Below are 24,139 nucleotides of genomic sequence, written 5' to 3' on the forward strand. Positions count from 1 at the left end.
TGTAGGGAAAATTTATCTCTCGTTTTGGTTTTGGGCGGGATCAGACTGATACAGGATTTATTTTCTCTAACAACTAGAAGGATGTCAACTGTACCCCACTGATGAGGCCAATGAAGGCCAGAATGTATGTCTGGGGTTGCTGGTTTCCTCATTCAGGAGACATTTGCTTCCCACTATAATGTTGGACAGCCCTTTTGGGAGGGGCCAGACTGATATGGAGACCAGACATGGACCACCTTGCTCTCTTGTGGTTAGAAGGATATCAACCATACCCTACCAATAAGGCAAAGGAAGGCAGAAATCTACATCTGGTTCCTTGGTGCAGGGGAAATTGCCCTCTCATTTATTTCTGGGCTGCCCTTCCCAGGCTGATACATAGATTTTCTACTCTGTAATATCACAAGAGAGCAAGAAATTAAGATGCTCCCATGCAAGGGAGGCCAATTAAGGCCGACACGTACGTCTGGGGTTGTTGAATTTCTCATCGAGGGAAAATTTGCTTTTCGTTTTGGTTCTAGACTGCACTTTTAGGCGGGACCAGAGTGATACAGAAATTTTTTCTCTGTAATGGAACAAAAGAGCAAAAATTTTAGATCCTCTCAAGCGGGGAAGCAACATGGAAAACTGAAGTGGCACAGTCTGTTCTTGGTGAACATCTCATTTTCTGTATGGCATTTCACCCTTCGGGGGGGGGGGGGTTGTGGTTCACCCCAAGTGAAAAGATGAGTACAGACTAGTTGGTTGATGCCAGAGGAAGACCCTGCAAATGATTAATAGATGCACTTGCATGGCCTTTTTAATGCCTGATTTCTGCTTCTGTTAATCCCTGTGATGCTGGGTTGGATAACGGGAGCAGAAACCCGTAGGGTAAAGGGCTGTGCAAGCGATCAATAGGCTTGCTTGCGTGGCCCCTTACCACTGGTTGCTATGCAGAATAAAGAAAAAAAATTGTCCGAAGTCATAATAAGTTATTATGCTAAGTTAAATGTCTGTACCAGTGACTTTGTTGGTTGCTGGCACGGACATTTCACTGACACAGCGGGGAGACCACTGGGACCCTGCTGCAACAGTTAAAAGTCCGTGCCAGCGACCAACAAAGTCGCTGGTACGGACGTTTAACTTAGCATAATAACTTATTATAACTTCAGACAGAATGCTGCCCTCTGTTGGTTAGCTACATTAAGTAGCTTAATAAGTTATTATGCTCCTCAATGTAAAACCAACAGAGGGCAGCATTCTGCCCGAAGATATATTAGCCATATGTGGCAGTGTGCTCATTTTCATTTATTAATTATTTATATAAAATATATTCCCATGATCCGCTGGTCTCCCCGCTGCAACAGTTAAAATGTCCGCACTCGAGGACATTAATTCTGTCGAACTTGCACACTCTTTTTTTCTATTTATTTTGGGTTTTTTTGTATTAAACCATTACACAAACGGATCATGGGAATATATTTTATTTGAATAAATGCAAATGAGCACACTACCATATATGGCTAATATATGTTCAGACAGAATGCTGCCCTCTGTTGGTTTTACATTAAGTAGCATAGTAACTTTGGATTTCAAGCATATGGAACAATGCTACTTAATTATGCTTCCGGCTGCAGCGTAATGCTACTTAATTAGGTTTTTATGCTGCAACTCACAAAGCAATTACTTGAATGTACGTCTACGAATAAATTACCACATGTAGATTTGTTCTGAAACTCCCAATACAATTCCCCAACCTTTGTTTTCTCAAAAGGGCATAGGACTTGTTATTGAATGCATATTACAAAAAGGTATAAAAACCTCTCAAATCAGTTATAGGCATTGCTGGTTTCTGGAGAAGCATTGAATCAAGTCAGGTCCTATTGTTTTATTTATTTTGAATTTAACAAAAAAAAGAGGAAATTCACAGAAAGTCTGGTAAATGAAGAGGGTGTACAACAAACACAATTATATATATGATTTTTTTTAAATTGCTTAAATTCATTTTAATCTTTTTTATTTTACCTTATTCTTATTTCTTACCATTTTAAAAATGGATTTGCTATCCTTTTCATATAATAGTTTTATTTCTTTTTTTTGTTCAGATGCTTATGAGCCATAACGATAGGTGTTAACTGTGATTTTTAGGAAATGTCTGACAGATATATATATAGTTAATACATAAAATTTAACTTTTGGATATAATTAACAAAAATATTCAATATTCTATTCAAAACATTCGAGAATTTCATGTCAGTTCTGCTTTTTTAATATGTAAATGCAGAATGTAATTAGTGTTAAATATAATAGATGCCTGGATTTTTAAGAAAAGCAGAACATACAGGGCTATAAATTCTAGAATAAACATTATTATTAATAATCTGATTGCCTTTTGGGGTCAGGAAAGAATTCTAAACGGCAAAATTCCAAAAATAACTTAATTGGGTTTTTGGGTTTCTTTGCATTATTTTGGATCAAAAGCAGGATAGGTAAACAGGTTGAACTTGGGTATTTTTATTAACCTAAATTACTAAGAATTATAAAAATAATTGTTGCATCTCATTGTTCCGTCATTAAGATTAAAAATGAAAACTTTCTTAAAAATGTTAAAGTTAGATTTTACTTTTTCAAATCCCAAATATGTTTTCTGCTTCAAGCAGCAGTCTATTTACTGCTCAAAACCTACCCTTGTTTTAAGACGCTATGTTGACATATTTTATAAAGACACTGCAGGGCCAGCTTTTATTAGATGTTCCAAAATCAGCCTTTCTTGAAAGTGTAAAAGCACACTAATTAGAAATAATTTTTAGTTTTTAGTTTAATTTTAATAATAAAAAAAAACATTTCAAGAATTTACAGTCATTACTTAAAAACAATTTCTAAAGAAACTATAAATGAGATCAGGTAATTAAAAAACAGGTTTTATATAAAACAAGATAAATAATGATATATTTTTAAATTTCTTTTTTCCTTTTTTTAATTGGTTGTATATAGAACTAGATAAATAATGCTATTTTTAATTTCTTTGTTTTTTTTTTTTTAAAAAAAGGTTGTATATAGAACAAGAAAAATAATGTTTTTTTCTTTTAATTTCCTTTTTTTAATTTTACCTCCTTCTAAGCAAATATTTTATCTTGTGTTTTGTCAGGTTACAAAATATCTTTGTAATGAGTCAATATTTTGTAAATTCAGTGTTTTTTTCCTACAGAAATTTCTGCAGTGCTTTTAGCAAATTTGTGTGATTTATATGTATTTCTCGGTTTCTATATCTTTTTCCTTTAGTCTGAGTTATTCAAAATCTCCAAAATATTCTCATTATTTCTTAAAAAAAATCAGAATATGCAATTATAAAATAATTCTGGATTGAAATTATTAGTAAAACAATGAGATGTATTAAAATGATAATTATTACATCAGGGTAGTCCATAACAAGATTAAATGTTTGTTCTACTTCTCGTTCTGCTCAAAATCTGCTCTTGTTTTACAAATACTATATTTCCATGCGTTACATACACTCTGCAGTCTCAGGGACAGATTTTAAAAGAATTTCCAAAAATCTGACTTTTTGCACATTTATTAGAAATAATTTAGTATCTAGTTTATCTCTTTAAAATGTATATGTAGCAGCAGCTAAATACCAACAGCTAAATCCTTTCCAACAGAAGCTAATTGTATATTGTCTAAGCTCTATGCCCTAAATGATCCCAGGGAAAGAGTGGTGATATATATATATATATATATTTGTTAAATTGATGTTATTTAGAGCATTTTAAAGTTTCAATGTCACCTCCCTCCAAAGGCTTAGTAGGCCTAGGCCTTGGTGCCAATTTTGGTAGGCTGGCGGTGGGGTTAAGTTGGGTAGTTATTTAAGGGTTTGTGTCACGAGGCTGAGGGCCATTTTGTTGTCACCTTACCATGTGACGTTTGTCCCTCTCTGTTTATTGTGTTGGGTGGGTAACTTACCAGGCATCTAGGGGGTGTGAATACTCTGGGGGAGAGCATTTGGTGGGAGATTCCCGGTAGGTGGCACTGGAAGCCTCAGCTTCCTAGATTGCCTTGTAGGCTTTATGGTTTTTGTTAATTAATCATGTTTATTGATGTTATTTATTATATTTATGTGTTCAGTTTGGTAGTCTTTGCCCTGTTAATGCAACGAGTTGTTGGGCCTAAGGTTGCATGGCAATGACCTTTTCAACCTATGTTTCTGGTGTCTGTCGTTATCGGGTAATGGTAAATTGGGTGGGGGCCTGGCCCAGATATCGAGGGTACTTTAGTCAAATCTGTATACTTTGTTATGGAAACAAAACATCATACATATAAACATTCTACCTAAAAATGTGTTGTTTTTTCATAACATAGGATGTTTTCCAACAAGACAAAAGTGACAAAATTCCTCCTTTTCGGATTCCAGAATCCATATTTTATTAATCAAGTGCTGTTTGTTCTGTTCCTTGTCATCTACATCTTGACGTTAGTCTGGAACCTTCTGATAATTACATTGGTGGCAAAGATTCAAAGTCTTAAACTTCCTATGTATATCTTCCTTAGCCAGTTATCTTTGTGTGATATCCTACTTACTTCAGATTTATCTCCTAACATGCTCCATGGTTTAATTAATGGAGGAAGCACGATATCTGTTACTGGATGCATCACTCAACTTTACTTTTATGGTGTTTCAATAGCTGCTGAATGTCTTTTACTCACCGTGATGTCCTACGATCGGTATCTGGCAATATGTAAGCCGCTGCATTACATCTCCATCATGGATCTCAAGCTTCTAATCCACCTGTCTGTTTGGTCATGGCTTTTAGCCTTTGCGGAAATGTTGATTATGGTTGTTTTTGCAGGTAAATTACAGTTCTGTGGTCCTCAAATTTTTGATCATTATTTTTGTGACCTTGCTCCTCTTCTGGATATGTCCTGCTCAGACAACACCATTCTGGAAGTCATGGAATTTGCTTCAGCTTTTCTTTTTGTTCTATTCCCCTTTTTCTTCATCATTTTTACATATATTTCCATTTTTACCAAAATTTTGGGAATCTCGACAACCGGTGGGAGACTTAGAGCCTTTTCCACCTGCAGTTCTCATTTGATCGTGGTGAGCACATACTATGGAACTCTACTTGCAGTTTACATGGCTCCTTCCCAAGGACAGTCATTTAATGTAAAAAAGCTTATATCTCTATTAAGTACCACAGGAGCCCCATTTTTCAACCCAATTATTTACACTCTTAGGAATCGGGACATTAAAAAAGCTCTGACGAAATGTATTTTTAACAGTTATTATTTTTAAAAGACAAACTTAAAAATAATTGTAAATCTCTGTAACATGAATAAATATGATAACCATGTTATGATACATTTGAATTCCTTAACCCCTTAATGACAAATCCTGTACATGTACGGGCTCAAAATGCATTGTTTTCAATGGGTTTAGGGACCGCCCATTGTCCTTAAGGGGTTAAAAACCTTTTTGGGTGAATGATTATATTCCTTAATGAACATTACAATGCAAAAAAGGTCATCATTATAGGTGTAAGTAAAAGAAATTGAGTAACTTTGAGCCATGTATAATTAAATTCATACATAGTTGAGTCGCGTTGGCCTTGTTTCCATGTTGGAGGTATGGTTTTTTTTATCACATGTCTTTTAGACCACTTTGGTCCACACTTCTTCCAGTAGTACATGAGTGTACCGGTACCCACTGTTTTCTAGGCAGTAGGCATGATGCGTCTTTCATATGCTGCCGTTTCCTTGGCTGGCCACCTCTTCTACTTTTCTACATAGCCCATTTTTTTGCGCTTCTTCAAGTGAGCTTGGGCAAAACATCTGGAAATTCTGGAATCTTGAAATTTCTGCCTGGGAGAGACCTTGCTGATGCAGTGTAACCACCTTGAGTCTTGTTGCTGTACTCTGTCTTGCCATGGTGTATGACTTTTGACATTAAACTGTCTTCAGCAACCTTGTTCCTCACCCAGTTTTATGTTCCTACATAGCTGTCTCTGTTAATGATTGTGTTTTAACCTACATATTAAATTGATGATCATTGGTATAATTGCTAAATCATACAACTAACTTTATCCCTACAAGTCCCTGACTTTGTGCAAGTGGCTTAGAAGAACTGATGCTGTTTTCTTCTATTCACTCACCTTGTATTTTGTTAAAAGATAAAAAAAAAATAAACTATTAACATATTATTATTATTATTATTTGACAAAATCATAAAAAACTCTGCATTTTGCATATTAATGGACTCATGGGATTTTGCTGAATAAAGATTTTTTTTCCCCAGAAGTGGCACATAGCCTGTGAATTTTTTTTTTTTGTAGATTTACCATAAAGAATTGTTTAGGACAAATATATTCATACTAGATAATAGCATTGATGGGTTTAAAAAAAGTTTTAACGGTGGTAAATACCATAAACTGGTTAAACAGAAGCGACACTCTTAAATAATCTACAATCAGCTTATGGGGGCATTTTACTTAAGGCAAAGGGATTTGACTTTAAGGGGGTTAAATATCATTAAAAATATCCTATGCGAAACACCAAACCCAAGTTGTGCCTCTTTCTTACCCCCTCTTTCATTCCTAGTGGTGTGGCTGTTAATATAAAAAATACCTTGTGGGGCACATCTTTGCCCCCCTGCCCCCAACTGATTGAGGTAAGGTGCTAAGCTATACTAAAGGGATGCTCTCCATTGCCCCATTCTTTCTATCCTTGTTTTGTTGGAAAGTGGAGGTGTACAGAAACAAAAAAAGAAACCTAAAATAAAAATCATAACCATCACTTGTAAGTCCCAGAAATCAGGAAATCAATCCCTGTCCCCCCATCTGCTAGCTCCTCAGCCCACGTGCATGAGTAAAAAAATGTTCTCTTGGGGTCCTGTAGGGTCTTTTTTCACACTGAGCAGGCTACATGTTTGGCGTTGGGGGCTTTTTTAGGCATGGTCAATGGACAGCAGAAATAATTAAAATATGTTTTAAGCAGGTCCTCCTGTAGAACCCAAAGTCAACAAGGCAGACTTACTTGGGCAGCAGGAGAAACGATAGAGCAGAAAATATTAAAGAATGCCACCAAAAAAATGGAATAACTTCAGAAGATGCTTCCAGCACTACCAAGAGAACCCTGAACACAGCCTTACTAGCGTCCTGATAGATCTGATGACAAATCCCTTCTCTGTATACCCACAATATAGAAAGACGAGGCAGATGAGTATGCACTTCTGAAGTCCTCATGGCTTGAGTTACCTTCAAGAGGGAATTGCATGGTCAACCTCGGGGCCATCCAAAAATGTAGCCTAGCCGCCCAGATCTAAAACTTCAATGTTTGCCTTGCAAAGGGGGGGAGACAGCCTACTGTCCCCCACTGATTAGAGACATCCAAGGCCAATACAATGCAGGAGACAATTTAATTCCCCATATCCATCTCAGTAAAAATACAAAATAAATAAAAGAAATCCCTGAAATGCTGAATAAAACCCTTGTTTAAAAAAATATTTTTAAAACACTGTAGTATATAAGGGAACATGTGGCCCTCAAATATAAAAGATATGTACGTTAAGCATATTTGTGGGATTTTGCGCCAAATAAATGAGGGTTTTTTTTGAGCAGTGGCACAATGTGTGAAATAAATTTTATGCAGGTAACAAAACAGAAAACTAGATAAAAAAAAAAACAAACAAAAATGTAAAATGTGTAAATAGAAGCACAAACATTCTGTTCTCCTGCCACTAGATATTTTAAATAAAGTTTCTTTATTTATAAACACACACACACACACACACACTTTTTGAACTTTGCCCTTTTTCCATGTTATGTAAGGGGGAGGGGCTAGAGTGGCAAGAAGAAGAGGACAGGGGGGGAAGCCATGTTCTCTGGCTCTGCAGAAAGAAAGTGTGTTCCTAATGTTTGTTTTTTTCTGATTATCCACTTCTGCTGGGACATTGAAATAAAAGCAAGGGAGGTCTAATGCACTGCAAGTACAAGAGTTAGAAGTTTGTCATTTTATGTTCAGCTCCCTGCAGATTCTGGAACTTTCTGCAGCTTTTCACAGCCTGTCAGCAAAATGAAGAGAAAGGATTGCTATCCTGCTCCTGGACTTCTGGAACTTTCTGGTAAGGTTCACTGGCAGCCTTGTCAAGAAGAGCGGGAATCTGCACCTAGCCAGTTTTCCTAGCCAGGTGTCATTCAAGGTACCATCTTCAGAGATTGCTTCAGTCTTTTTCCTCATTGTATCTGGGTAGCGCTACCAACATCTAAGGGCCTCAACGTTGTGCACATAAATTACCTTTTCATGTTATTAAGGGAAGTTTATTGGCTGCGTTCCTGCTGCCAAAGACTCTTGTGACTGTATTATTCCTATACCAGGGACTTTATCACCATTGCACATTAGCCAGGAACTGCATGGTTATTTCTGCTGTTATATGTTTATACAGCCTGTATTTCCATGTCTGTACTTATTTCATGTCTTTGAGGTTTTATTAAGTGGAGGGTACTCATCTACTCAGTGGGGTGGGTTTCCCATAAATAGAAGTTGCACTGAGTGGAGGCACTGTGTTAGAACAAGATGTCCCGTTCTCCCAACTATGGCGGAGGCTCAGGATCCCTGTCAGAGTCAGAAGAAGATGTAACTTCTACCAACTACTGTTTGTCGCCAGGAGTAGGGCTAAAAGGGGTTTTATATATATATATATACACATACCCACATACCCACATACCCACTTACCCACATATATATATATGCACATATAGTATATTTAGTTGTGGTAGGATTAAAGGATATTGAGGCACATTTCCTAGTAGAATGTGAATAGAGATCATTTGGGGATCTCATATTTTAATGGTGCCAGTTGTGTATGTATATATATATATATATATATATATATATATATATAAATATATATGTATATCCTTTTCGTTTTTTCATTCCTATTTCATTAAAAATAAATATTAAAACTTTGTTTTTTTGGGAGAGGGAGGACCTTTGTTTCTACTTCTTCTCACTCTGATCTCCTGTGATTCCATGTCTCCATAGGTCTGCATTGCTGATGTTGCAATACAATGTGCTGATCAGCCAGTAGGGGCAGCAATCAGAAATCTCCTCTCCTTGAGACCTTCTGGCCATTGCACTGGCTCTGTTGAAAACAAGCCCACTTGTTAACTGAAGTGAGTACAGAAATCCCTGCTGCTGCTGCTGGCGATAGTGGTTAGTTTTAAGGAACTACCTTTTATTGTGGATATGCCAGTATGGTTATAGCTATGTTAAGGTGTTAATGTAAGTATCACACATACTTCTACTTCTAAACGCACAAAGGCTTCTGCAAGGACCTTCAGAGCCACCTCTATACCACAGAAATGTTACCTCTGTGACTGTTCGTAGTGATTATGGAGAACGGACCCTAGAGTGCCACCACATATGAGATATATGGTTGGTTCCTGGGGTCCACTTTGCAAATCATAAATCATGTAAGTAGCTGCAATTAAAAGAGATGATTCAGGTAAAATTTTGAGTTGGAAGTTGTAAACGTGGAGCTTCAAACTAACAAATGCTTCCAATGTGCATGCAGTTGCATTATAGTGAATATAATTTTGTGTTAACTTGAAACATTGTAATAGTCCTTTTTTGTGATTTACAACTATGCTTTTTGACTAAAAACATGGTAAAATGACCAATGTATGCAACAGAAAAAGTAAACACAGATGTCATCTTCTAGAAAGTTTCTTTAGAGCCTATGGGGTCCTTGGGATAAGGGGACAGAGAAAGATACAAATTCTTAAAAACTTTCACAGCCAAGGTGAGGTGAGTTTAAAAAAAACACTAACTAGGGCGCTTCCAAATTTGACCTCGCTTTAAGTCACATGATGTCACCGGTTACACAGACAAATATATACAACCTACACACAGCTAGACTGGCAGTCCATTGACTTATTTTTTTGTGATGGTTTGTTCTTAATGTGTGTTGGATATTTTCTAAATGTATTTTATTTTTTCTCATCCCAAGGAAAGTAGTCTAAAAAATAAAAGTGTAAAAACCAAAAACAAAAAAATTATGCAAAAACAAAGTAATTCATCATCCCCCAATGGTAGTAGATGAAATAATGAAAATTCTATTGGCTGACATTGTACAAAGATGGAATTTTTTCTCTTATTTCTCCCCACCACACTTCTCACACGTTGGTACGGTTGGTATAACACCTTAAGCAGTATTTTTATTATTATTATTTAGGACAAGCTGCCCTAGTTATAGATACCTAGGTTAAAGCAGCCCATGCATTTGATCACAATATAATAGTTAAAATATACAAAAAGGAGACAGAAGACTGCTGGTCAGCTGATGAGCGGGTCCACAACCTCAGTTATAATACAGAAACATTTCCTCCATGGATTACTTGTAGCCATCTTGGAAAGAAGGCCTTAACATGCTACCATGTTGGAAATATGTGGCTAGCTTCTGGAGACCATTTTGCCAACCATGTATCACGGTGTTGACATTCAAAGGGCTCAATTTTCTTTAAAACATAAGAGAAATTTTCTCAGCGCTTTCTTAATGTCCCGATTTCTAAGACTATATATAACTGGGTTGAGAAATGGGGCTCCTGTGGTATTTAGAAGCGATATAAACTTTTTAACATTAAGCGACTGTCCTTGGGAAGGAGCCATGTAAACTGCAATTATAGTTCCATAGTATATGCTCACCACAACCAAGTGAGAACTGCAGGTGGAAAAGGCTTTAAATCTATCACTGCTGGATGGAATTCCAAAAATTGTAGTAAAAATGGAGATATATGTAGAAATAATGAAGACAAACGGGAGTACGGCATACAGAAACGGTACAGCAAGTTCCAGGATTTCCAGAATAGTGTTATCTGAGCAGGACAGGGACAGAAGAGGAGCAAGGTCACAGAAATAATGATCAACAACCAGAGGACCACAGAACTGTAACTTACCCACAAAAATCATGGTAATCAACAAATCAAGAAGGGCCAAAAGCCATGACCCAACAGACAGGTGGATTTGGAGCTTGAGATCCATGATGGAGATGTAATGCAGCGGCTTACATATTGCCAGATACCGATCATAGGACATCACGGTGAGTAAAAGACATTCAGCAGCTATTGAAAAACCATAAAAAGAAAGTTGTATGATACATCCAGTCACAGATATCGTGCTTCCTCCATTAATTATCACATGGAGCATGTTCGGGGATATATTAGAAGTAAGAAGGAGATCGCACACCGATAACTGACTGAGGAAGAAGTACATGGGAGATTGAAGACTCTGGGACTTTGCCACCAACATAATAATCAGCAGGTTCCCGACTAACGTCAAGATGTAGATCACAAGGAACAGAACAAACAGAAGATGATTAATAAAATATGGATTCTGAAATCCCAAAAGCAGGAAATCTGTCACTTTTGTTTGGTTGAAAATCATCCTACATAAAAACAAAACACAAAAATACATTGATAGGTAGAACTTTTGTTTGTATTTGAGCGCCAGCACCTCTTTATATATTTAGAACCCGTTTCCCTTACAAAGTGGAAACAAAGAATATTTATAGAGATATTGGGGAAAAAAAATTACAATTAGCATTTACTTATTTTTTTTCTAATTTCTGTAATCTGGTCATTTTATGACAGTGTCTGTTGAAAATATGTAAATATAGCTTTTTAAAAGCACAGATCTGGAACATTTGATACACTAATGTTTGAGGAAGAACCCTGAGATTTATAATAATTACTTTTACAATTCTAACAATTTTAATACCAATTTCCATTCATCATTATTTATTATTACGAGAGAACACAAAGCACAGGCATGTAAATTAAATTAAATAATTAAAATGAGGTTTTTCTTGTTAGATGTACATCCAATCCACTTACCGGAATTTGTGACTTTTCCCAATCTCTTTTTTTTTTTTTTTTTTTCTAAAATAAAAAATAGGACCTGGTTCGATAAAACGGTTCTTCAGAATTTGTTTTCAAATAACGGCTATAACTGATCAAGAGGTTTTTATACCCTCTGTAATACGCATTCTGTAACAAGTCCTATTCTCATTTGAGAACACAGAGGATGGGAATTATACTGGGAGTTCAACGAGGGACTCATGCCTGGGAGAATTAGTAGAAAAACAGATTACATTTTCTAATATTAAATTTTTTTTTTACATTAAATTGACTAGTTTGGCACTTGTGAAATAAACAACTTTTAAACTTAATTTAAAAGGTTGATGGGATTTGTAGTCCATTAAAAATTATATAAAATATATATATATATATATATAGGAATTTGCTTATCTATGAGTTTATATTTTAGTTGGGTTTTGGGTTTGTTTTCCAAATTTTTTGAGGAGGAATTAGGGTGGTTGTCATGCCCCATCCAGGCTGCGGAGCTGCATATCTATGGTTTCCCCTGTCTCGCTACAATCCATTCCTGGATTTCATTATTCCAGTCCTGCTCTTTGCTTCAGCTTCTGTTTCCTTTATAAGTTGTGCCTAATGTGAGCTTCCCTGCACTTATCCCTATCGATTGCTGGTTTATTCCCGTTGCTGACCCCTGGATTTTGTTATTTGGACTACGCTGATCTCGCTAACCCTGACGCTTGGCTTTGTTCACTGGACTGTGTTTGTGTAACCCTGATTTGGTTTCATACCTGGACCCCGCTGCACTTTTGTGACTGTGGAGTATCCTGCATAACGGGTTCCTCATCCCAAACCCTCACAGTAGTGGTGGGGGTTCCTGTGAAGTCATAAAAAGCAAGTGGCTTAAAAGAACTTATGCTGTTTTCTTCTATTCACTCACCTTGTATTTTGTTAAAAGATAAAAAAAAAAATAAACTATTAACATATTAACATGTCTATTTTTGACAAAATCATAAAAACTTTGCATTTTGGATATTAATGTATGGGATTTGGCTGTAAATATTTTTTTTTTCAGAAGTGGCACATAGCCTGTGAAATATATTTTTTTTGTAGATTTTCTATTAAGAATTGTTTGCAACATATTATTCATACTCGATAATAGCATTGATAATATATAGTATATATGTCCTTGAACAAACAATATAAAAGGTATGTAGGTACAATAGACACAAACAAGGAAATCATCATTAAACATTAAAATAAACATTTTGTTAAAATACAAAGCTACAAAAATGTTTTAACGGTGGTAAATAACATAAAGGGGTTAAACAGAAGTTACATGAATAGATTTGTTAGACAGACACATATAAAGTTTATAAAAATTGAAAGTGGGATGTGTAAAAGTATTTTACTCGAAAGTTAAGTGGATTTCACAAAAAATTTCATGATATAATCATGATTTTTTTTTACCATTGATGTAAATTCATGTTTTCAGTCCTATTAACTTGAAGTCACAACCACATAAATAAAGTGAAATTAGCCAAAACATTAAATTCCTTGCTGTCAGTTACACCTTATGACTTTTCTATTGTTTACAGTAACTCTTGGGTCTATTAAAACTTAACCACACTCGTAGGCAGACGTAAACACTCTTAAATAATCTACAATCTGCTTATGCGGGCATTTTACTTCAGGCAAAGGGATTTGACTTTAAGGGGGTTAAATATCAAAAAAATATCCAATGCGAAGCACCAAACCCAAGGTATGCCTCTTTCTTACCCCCTCTTTCATTCCTAGTGGTGTGGCTGTTAATATAAAAAATACCTTGTGGGGCACATCTTTGCCCCTCTGCCTCAATTCTCTTGGGGTCCTGTAGGGTCTTTTTTCACACTGAGCAGGCTACATGTTTGGCGTTAGGGGCTTTTGTAGGCATGGTCAATGGACAGCAGAAATAACTAAAACATGTTTTAAGCAGGTCCTCCTGTAGAACCCAAAGTTTTATAAACAAGGCAGACTTACTTGGGCAGCAGGAGAAAGGATAGAGCAGAAAATATTAAAGGATGCCACCAAAAACATGTAATAACTTGCAGAAGATGCTTCCAGCACTACCAAGCGAACCCTGAACACAGCCTTACGTCTTGATAAATCTGATGACAAATGCCTTCTCTGTATACCCACAATTAAACATGTTGCTATAGAAAGACGAGACAGATGAGTATGCACTTCTGAAGTCCTCGTGGCTTGAGCTACCTTCAAGAGGGAATTGCGTGGTCAGCCTTGGGGCCATCCAAAAATGTAGCCTAGCAACACAGATCTAAAACTTCTATTTTTGCCATGCAAAGGAGGGGAAACAGCCTACTGCCCTTTCCCCCCACTGATTAGAAACATCAAAGGCCAAGCATGGACTAAATGGAATCTGTTACAATGCAGGAGACAATTTAATTCCCCATACCCATCCCACTAAAAATACAACATAAATTAAAGAAATCCCTTTGCTGAACAAAACCCTTGTTTAAAAAAATCTTTTTAAAACACTGTAGTATATAAGGGAACATTTGGTCCTCAAATATAAAATATATGTACGTTAAATATGAGCATATTTGTGGGATTTTGCGCCAAATAAATGAGGGTTTTTTTTAAGCAGTGTGTCAGGATTCCACCCTGCTAGCCCGGACCATACATGATTATTTTTGCCGTTCTGTCTGGCTGCTACCACTAGTGGCCACCCTCCCCCTCCCTCTGGAGTGCTCAGGATCAGATTACCAGGTCAGCTGGGTCTGATCACCTGGGTAGAACCAGGCCTTTATTAACCTGCCCTGCCCTTTAGTCAGGGCCTTTGCATTGTAGTGTTATGGACCGCTCTGCTTTGGCCTTGCACCTGAACCCGTGTCCTGTACCTGAGCTACCTGCCTGTACCTGAGCTACCTGCCAGTGGGCATCCTAGCCGCCTGCCCTGCCAGTGGGCATCCTAGCCGCCAGCCCTGCCAGTGGGCATCCTAGCCGCCTGCCCTGCCAGTGGGCATCCTAGCCGCCTGCCCTGCCAGTGGTCATCCTAGCCGTCTGCCCTGCCAGTGGGCATCCTAGCCGCCTGCCCTGCCAGTGGGCTACCTGCCGCCTGCCCTGCCAGTGGGCTACCTGCTGCCAGCCCTGCCAGTGGGCTTCCTGCCGTCCGCCCATCCTGTGGGCCTCCGTACCCGTCAGCCCTGCCAGTGGGCTTCCTGCCGTCAGCCCTGCCAGTGGGCCTCCGTACCCGTCAGCCCTGCCAGTGGGCCTCCGTACCCGTCAGCCCTGCCAGTGGGCCTCCGTACCCGTCAGCCCTGCCAGTGGGCCTCCGTACCCGTCAGCCCGGCCAGTGGGCTTTCTACTGTCAGCCCATCCAGTGGGCCTCCGTATCCGTCAGCCCTGCCAGTGGGCATCCTGCCTAGAGACTTACTGCCTTTATTTGCTGGTCCTATCACCTTCATCAATACAGTACCTTTCCACGTATTCTGTTTGTGCTGTGTTTTATTGCGCCTGTCCGTACCACCCCACTTACCGTCATGCATCGTGGGGTACAAACGGAACCCCTTGTATCCCCTGCTACTGGGCTCCTACCCGACCTGCTTACCAGGGTCGTGACACAGTGGCACATTCTGTGAAATGAATTTAAATTTATTTAAATGGGTAAAAGAGACATTAACAACACAAACCATTTAATGTAATAACCAAATAAATTCTTGTATATAATACACCAAATACAATCTGCCCTTTTCTCAGCCAGATTGTGTAACACCAAGCCTCTGTCCACCTCAACACAGAGGCGACCTTTACCCCTTATAAAACTACGACAATATAACATATTACATAAATTTAGACACAAAAAGGGGGGTGGGACACTCGCTCAGCAACAGCTTCTTGAAGATTTCTGTTGAGGTAAGTTTAATCTCCCTTCGCGCAGCTTATTTATTTATTTTAAAATTGTCTCGCACCGCGAGCACAGCTGATTGCACCAATCAGCTGTGCTTATTTTCCCGCCGCACAGAACACTCGCGCAAACGCTCGTGCTGCAGCACAGCTGATTAACCAATCAGCTGTACTAACTAAACTACCTGCCCAGCAACCTAGAATTAGATTTAGCTAACCTGGCCCGCCAAAACTTTATGCCTTAACTTTCCTGACCTTTTAGTGACCCCTGTTATAAAACTAATGTCCAGCAATGGACAATTAGCGTGCCGCTTAGGCAGCTTGCGCTTTCAATTGCTACTGTTTTTTTTTTTTTATTATCCACTTCTGCTGGGACATTGAAATAAAAGCAAGGGAGGTCTAATGCACTGCAAGTACAAGAGTTAGAAGACTGTCATTTTATGTTCAGCTCCCTGCAGATTCTGGAACTTTCTGCAGTATTCACAGCCTGTCAGCAAAATGAAGAGAAAGGATTGCTATCCTGCTCCGGCCCTCCATTTTGCTGGACTTCTGGATCTTTCTGGTAAGGTGCACTCACAGCCTTGTCAAGAAGAGCGGGAATCTGCACCTAGCCAGTTTTCCTAGCCAGGTGTCATTCAAAGGTACCATCTTCAGAGATCGCTTCAGACTTTTTCCTCGTTGTATCTGGGTAGCGCTACTAAGGGCCCCAACGTTGTGCACATAAATTATCTGCAGGTACCCATGAGTTTATAACTGTTTAAACATAGTTTTTTTTTCATGTTATTAAGGGAAGTTTATTGGCTGCATTTCTGCAGCCAAAGACTCTCGTGACTGTATTATTCCTATACCAGGGACTTATTATCATTGCACATTAGCCAGGAACTGCATGGTTATTTCTGCTGTTATATGTGTATCTCTTTAACCACAATACAGCCTGTATTTCCATGTCTGTACTTATTTCATGTCTTTGAGGTTTTATTAAGTGGAGGGTACTCATCTACTCAGTGGGGTGGGTTTCCCATAAACAGAAGTTGCACTGAGTGGAGGCACTGTGTTAGAACAAGATGTCCCGTTCTCCCAACTATGGCGGAGGCTCAGGATCCCTGTCAGCGTCAGAGGAAGATGTAACTTCTGCCAACTACCGTTTGTCACCAGGAGTAGGGCAAAAAGGGGTTACATATATATATATATATATATACATATACATACATACACATACATTATATTTAGTTTTAGTGGTAGGATTAAAGGATATTGAGGCACATTTTCCTAGTAGAATGTGAATAGAGATCATTTTGGGATCTCATATTTTAATGGTGCCAATTGTGTATGTATGTATATATATATATATATATATATATATATATATATATATATATATATATATATATCCTTTTCATTCCTATTTCATTAATAAATATTAAAATATATTTTTTTTGGAAGAGGGAGAACCCTTGTTTCTACTTCTTCTCGGTCTGTTCCCCCCTGATTTCATGTCTCTATAGGTCTGTATTGCTGATTGCAATGTGCTGATCAGCCAGTAGGGGCAGCAATCAGAAATCTCCTCTCCTTGAGACCTTCTGGTAGAGTCATTGCACTGGCTCTGTTGAAAACAAGCCCACTTGTTGACAGAAGAGAGTACAGGGAGAAATCCCTGCTGCCGCTGGAGATAGTGGTTAGGTTAAAGGAATATTCTGTTACCTTTTATTGTGGATATGCCAGTATGTTTATAGCTGTGTTAAGGTGTTAATGTAAGTATCACACATGCTTCTAAAAGCACAAGGCTTCTGCAAGGACCTGGTAAGATGGCTGACGGTCAGCTTCAGAGCCTCCCCTATACCACAGAAATGTTACCTCTGTGACTGTTCGTAGTGATTATGGAGAACGGACCCTCGAGTGCCACCACACATGAGATATATGGTTGGTTCCTGGGGTCCACTTTGCAAATCATAAATCATGTAAGTAGCTGCAATTAAAAGAGATGATTCAGGTAAAATTTTGAGTTGGAAGTTGTAAACGTGGAGCTTCAAACTAACAAATGCTTCCAATTTGCATGCAGTTGCATTATAGTGAATATAATTTTGTGTTAACTTGAAACATTGTAATAGTCCTTTTTGTGATTTACAACTAAATGCTTTTTGACTAAAACATGGTAAAATGACCAATGTATGCAACAGAAAAAGTAAGCACAGTTTCTAAAGATGTCATCTTCTAGAAAGTTTCTTTAGAGCCTATGGGCTCCTCAGGATAAGGGGACAGAGAAAGATACAAATTATTAAAAACTTTCACAGTCAAGGTGAGGTGAGTTTAAAAAAAAACACTAACTAGGGCGCTTCCAAATTTGACCTCGCTTGAAGTCACTTGGTGTCACCGGTTACACAGACAAATATATACACACTACACACAGCTAGAGTTGCAATCCATTGACTTATTTTCTGTGATGGTTTGTTCTTAATGTGTGTTGGGTATTTTCTAAATGTATTTATTTTTTTCTCATCCCAAGGAAAGTAGTCTAAAAAATAAAAGTGTAACAACCAAAAACATGATGCAAAAACAAAGTAATTCATCATCACCCAATGATAGTAGATGAAATAATGAAAATTCTATTGGCTGACATTGTACAAAGATGGAATTTTGTCTCTTATTTCTCCCCACCACACTTCTCACAGGTTGGTACCGTTGGTATAACACCTTAAGCAGTATTTTTTATTATTATTATTTAGGACAAGCTGCCCTAGTTATAGATACCTAGGTTAAAGCAGCCCATGCATTTGATCACAATATAGTAGTTAAACTATACAAAAAAAATATTTTCCCCATAGATTCTAAAACAAATAATAAAGGTAACAAAAAATTTTTTTTTTTTTGTTTTTTAATAAAAGCCCCCCCCCTTTGAAATGGTAGCAGGCTGTTTTTGTTGCATATCTGCCAGCTAATCTCAAAATATATCAGCTAGAACCATCCTTCCAGTGATCAGAATTTGATTTCACTTTTTCAAGAAACTTAGAGAAACTGCAAACTTTTTAACGTAAGTGGAAAAGTACCACAATTAAACACATGACTTTCCTCGATAAAGGAAATGCTGGGTGTTTTGTTGAACACCCAAGACGTCCATCACAGAAGACTGCTGGTCAGCTGAGGAGCGGGTCCACAACCTCGATTACAATACAGAAACATTTCCTCCATGATTACTTGTAGCCATCTTGGAAAGAAGGCCTTAAAATGCTACCATGTTTGAAATATGTGCCTAGCTTCTGGAGACCATTTTGCCAACCATGTATCACGGCGTTGACATTGAAAGGGCTTGATTTTCTTTAAAACGTAAGAGAAATTTTCTCAGTGCTTTCTTAATGTCCCGATTCCTAAGACTATATATAACCGGGTTGAGAAATGGGGCTCCTGTGGTATTTAGAAGTGATATAAGTTTATTAACATTAAGCGGCTGTCCTTGGGAAGGAGCCATGTAAACTGCAAGTATAGTTCCATAGTATATGCTCACCACAATCAAGTGGGAACTGCAGGTGGAAAAGGTTTTACATCTATCACTGGTGGATGAAATTCCAAAAATTGTAGTAAAAATGGAGATATATGTAAAAATAATGAAGACAAACGGGAGTAGAGCATAAAAAAATGCTGCAGCAAGTTCCAGGATTTCCAGAATAGTGTTATCTGAGCAGGACAGGGAAAGAAGAGGCGCAAGGTCACAGAAATAATGATCAACAACCAGAGGACCACAGAATTTTAATTTACCTACAAAAATCATGGTAATCAACAAATCAAGAAGGGCCAAAAGCCATGACCCAGCAGACAGGTGGATTTGGAGCTTGAGATCCATGATGGAGAAGTAATGCAGCGGCTTACATATTGCCAGATACCGGTCGTAGGACATCACGGTGAGTAAAAGACATTCAGCAGCTACTGGAACGCCATAAAAAGAAAGTTGTATGATACATTCAGTCACAGATATCGTGCTTCCTCCATTAATTATCACATGGAGCATGTTGGGGGTTATACTTGAAGTAAGGAGGAGATCGCACACCGATAACTGACTGAGGAAGAAGTACATGGGAGATTGAAGACTCTGATACTTGGCCACCAACATAATAATCAGCAGGTTCCCGACTAACGTCAAGATGTAGATCACAAGGAACAGAACAAACAGAACATGATTAATAAAATATGGATTCTGAAATCCCAAAAGCAGGAAATCTGTGACTTTTGTTTGGTTGAAAATCATCCTACATAAAAACAAAACACAAAAATACATTGATAGGTAGAATATTTCTTTGTATTTGAGCGCCAGTAACTCTTTATATATTTAGAACGCTTTTCCCTTACAAAGTGTACACCAATATTTATAGAGATATTGAAAAAAAAATTGCAATTAGCATTTACTTAAAATCATTTTTTTTCCCCAATTTCTGTACATTTAGACACAAGTACATAAGTCTTGTTTTTGGAACTTGTCATGAAATCTGGCCTTTTTATTACAGTGTCTGTTGAAAATATGGAACTATAGCTTTTCAAAAACACAGATTTGGAACATTTAATACACTACTGCTTGAAGAAGAACAAATTATTTAATTTTTTTTAGGAAATAACTTTTATCTTGTGATGGAACCCTGAGATTAATAATAATTACTTTTACAATTCTAACAACTTTAATACCGATTTCCATTCATCATTATTTATTATTATTAAACACAAAGCAGACATGTAAATTAACCCCTTAACGACAATCCACGTACATGTACGGGGTGACGATGCAATGTGTTAGTGACAATGCCCATACATGTACGTGGTAGCGTTATTTGCCATTGATTGCGGCGTTTTCCAGGCTGCCTATTCATTGAGGCAAGCCTGCAATGCTCCAGAGGGGGCTTCACAACCTCCCGATCCCCGTGATTCATAGTGAATCACAGCGATCGGTGGGTTAAACGACAGACCAGTCAATCACGCCCCTCCCCCAGCCGTATGCAAATCTGGTGAGGGGCATTCCAGGATGTCTCTTCATTGAGGCAATGAAGTTTTTTTAACTATACACTGAGGTTGTGTAGCCTCAGAGGGGGCTACACAACCTCAGTGTATAGTTAAAAAAAAATTGTAAAATATATATATATATATATATATATATAGATATATATTATATGGTTACATGTAAAAAGAATTCCCTACTGTCACGAAAAAAGTGCAAATAGATATATATGTATAAAGTTTTTTACCCACAAGTCCTACCATTAGCGCTATATCTTTCCAAAAAATTCCCGCACGGAAAGAGTTAAAATATTGGCATTATAAATGCCCATAGGGTGCCTAGTTTAAAAAAATGATTTGGTGGGGTAAATCGAATTGGCCGGCTTCAAAGATGTCCCAAATATGCGACGTGGGCACAGAGTGACCAGATGTCACAATGGCAAAGAAATACACAGGTGGCCTTTTACCTCCCAAATAACCCAACAAACCCATGCATGTGGGGTATAACTGCACTCAGGAGATGTTATTGAACACATATTGGGGTGTTGTTTGACACGGACATATACTAGGAGCGATAAATTTATACCTGAAGTACAATGCGTTTAAAAAAATACAAATTACTACCATAAAGTTTGACAAAGGCTGGTGGTAAAATTAGTGCATGGAATAAAATACCAGCATTTGAATACCTTGGGGTGTCTAGTTTTCAAAAATATTTGGTTTGATGGGGTAAATTATATTGGCCGGCTTCAAAGATACCCGAAAAAGGATATGGGGCAGAATGAGCAGCTTTGGGGAAAAAATGGTTTTGAAACTTACTTATTGCCCCATAACGTGCAGAAAAAAAGCAAAAAACATAAAAACATTGGGTATTTCTAAACTCAGCACAAATAGTAGAATCTATTTAGCAGGTTTTTTCATTAGTTTTTGCAGATGAGTAAGTTTTTTGTTTAAAAAGTGAGAAAAAGTAATTTTTTAACAAAAAATCCCCATATTTTATCATTTTATAAAATATAATAGTAAATTAGATGATATGATAAAAATAATGTTATCTAAAGAAAGCCCTGTTTGTCCTGGAAAAGACTATATATAATATGTGTGGGAGCACGAAATGAGAAAGAAGAAAATCACAGCTAAACAGCAACACTGAAAAATGTTAAAAGAGCCATTGTCCCACAATATACTACGAGTAAGAAACAGTATTGTCCTTAAGGGGTTAAATTAAATCATTAAAATGAGGGTTTTTTTTCTTGTTCTATGTACATCTAATTCACTTACCGGAATTTGTGACTTTTCTCAATCTCTTTTTTTGTTTTTCTCCAAAATAAAAAAATAGGACCTGGTTCGATAAAACGGTTCTTCAGAATTTGTTTTCAAATAACGGCTATAACTAATCAAGAGGTTTTTATACCCTCTGTAATACGCATTCTGTAACAAGTCCTATTCTCATATGAGAACACGGCGGACGGGAATTATACTGGGAGTTCAACGAAGGACTCATGCCTGGGAGAATTAGTTTGTAGAAAAACAGATTACATTTTCTAATATTAAAAATACATTGACATTAAATTGACTAGTTTGGCACTTGTGGAATAAACAACTTGTAAACTTAATTTAAAAGGTTGATGGGATTTGTAGTCCATTAAATATCAGTCTTTTTATTAAAAAACAAAAAAAAACATATTTTATATATATATATATATATATATATATATATATATATATATAGGAATTTGCTCATCTATGAGTTTATATTTAAGTTGGGTTTTGGGTTTGTTTTTAATTTCTTTTTAAAGTGAATTAGGGTAATGGCTGGAATACCTATGAAAAACCAGCAAGATGACAGAGATCAGGCCTTTTTAACCAGCATGCTATCTGATCTCATAGAAGATCAGCTGGCGACTAGTACTTTAAACTAAATTGTTGGCAGAACCCGCAATCAGAACTTTAATTTTACTTATTTTTATATACTTAGATAAGCTATGGCTGATCTCCAACTTTTTTATGCTGTTCAGAGGAATCCATAGCCTTTAATAGACCTGGGCGCCGGCCAACTCTTCGTGTTCATCTTCATGGGGGGAAACATCTCCGTATTCCTGTAGCCAGAGGAGCAGCGCAGGCCTTGACAGAGCTAAGATGAGGGTTTTGTTACGTCACTAGGTCTGGGGTTGGTTATAGGGTTTAGTAGGTGGAGTCTTTTGAGTGCTATAAATGGGAGGACATTTTAGATAACGGTCACTTTTAATTTGAGCCTCTTACCTGCTTTTGTTTCACTCTCCCTCCCTATATTTTGTTTTTTCCTTTGGCTTCGCTTTGTCATAGCGGCGTGGCTGGATTGATAAGGTGGGGGGTAGAATTGGGATGTTTCGGTTGGTTATGGTTGATTGGTTGGTGTTGTTGGTTGGTATGGTTGGTTTCGAGCTGGTCTGTGGCTCAGAACCTGGGGGTGTAGGTGTCACGGTGTGCCCCTACTGTTGGTTTGGTAAGGTATTGTACCTTACAGGTGTGGTGATGTTTGTTATATCTGTTATCTTGGGGGTCATTGTCTATGTGTTTTGACATGTGGGGAATGTGTAAGGGGTTTACATTGTTCTGATGTTTGTTGTTTGGACAATGACTTATTGTTATGTTTTGATATGTTTATATCATATATATTTTATATTTAATTCTGTTGTTGTAATAAAGCTGTGGACAATATTTTTCCAACACATTGGTGTGGTCTCAATCATTGTTAAAGGGAGTTAAAGGTAGTTAAAGGGCCATGCGCTTGAGTCTATTGGTCGCCTGCAGGGGCCTCTTCTGGCATCAACCAATTGGTTGAGGCCCCTGCAGGTGACCAATAGAGTCGCTTGCACGGCCGTTTAATTCCTGACGAGGAACTTGGCCTGTCTCCACGCTCCAAGATTAACTCCTGGCGGCGAACCTACGGATTTCCACTCCCGTTATCTACACAGTATTGCAGGGGTTAACGGGAGCGGAAATCTGTAGTTTCGCTGTCAGGAGTTAAAGAGCCGTGTGAGTGAGTCTATTGGTCCCCTGCAGGGGCCTCCTCTGGCATCAACCAATTGGTTGATTTCCGCTTCATTTAACCCCTGCGATGCTGCGTAGATAAGGTAGGCTAGAATGGGAAGGGACCAGGGAGATTAGTAGACGAAGATTCTTCATGTTGTGTGTCTTCGTCTTCGTATACGTTTTACCACCGCCATGTTCGTATATTCGGTAATTGGGCTGAATAACCAAAATGCACCCTTCATGTTCGTTTTCATGTTCGCCCGAATACGAATGCACAAGTCTCGCCTTTAGTATTCAACGTGTGCTTCTCCTCTCTAACAGAAGTATTACAGGTACTGGGGAATACTGGGGAATTCTACAGGTTAGATGGCTGATGGTCACTAGTTGAATCAAGGTAGGCAAACAAATAG

General features: G+C 37.9%; 1 protein-coding gene across 1 annotated transcript; it reads right to left on the minus strand.

Annotated features, from left to right (window-relative positions):
* Window positions 1–10,479: 10,479 nt before the first annotated feature.
* Window positions 10,480–11,331, minus strand: LOC128491687 (olfactory receptor 10A4-like; the record flags this gene model as incomplete). Its single annotated transcript, XM_053464000.1, has 1 exon — window positions 10,480–11,331. A coding segment is annotated over one exon (852 nt), but the record flags the coding sequence as incomplete, so codon positions are not given.
* Window positions 11,332–24,139: the final 12,808 nt, after the last annotated feature.

Source organism: Spea bombifrons, chromosome 4, assembly GCF_027358695.1.
Source record: "Spea bombifrons isolate aSpeBom1 chromosome 4, aSpeBom1.2.pri, whole genome shotgun sequence".
In the NCBI taxonomy this organism is placed as follows: domain Eukaryota; kingdom Metazoa; phylum Chordata; class Amphibia; order Anura; family Pelobatidae; genus Spea; species Spea bombifrons.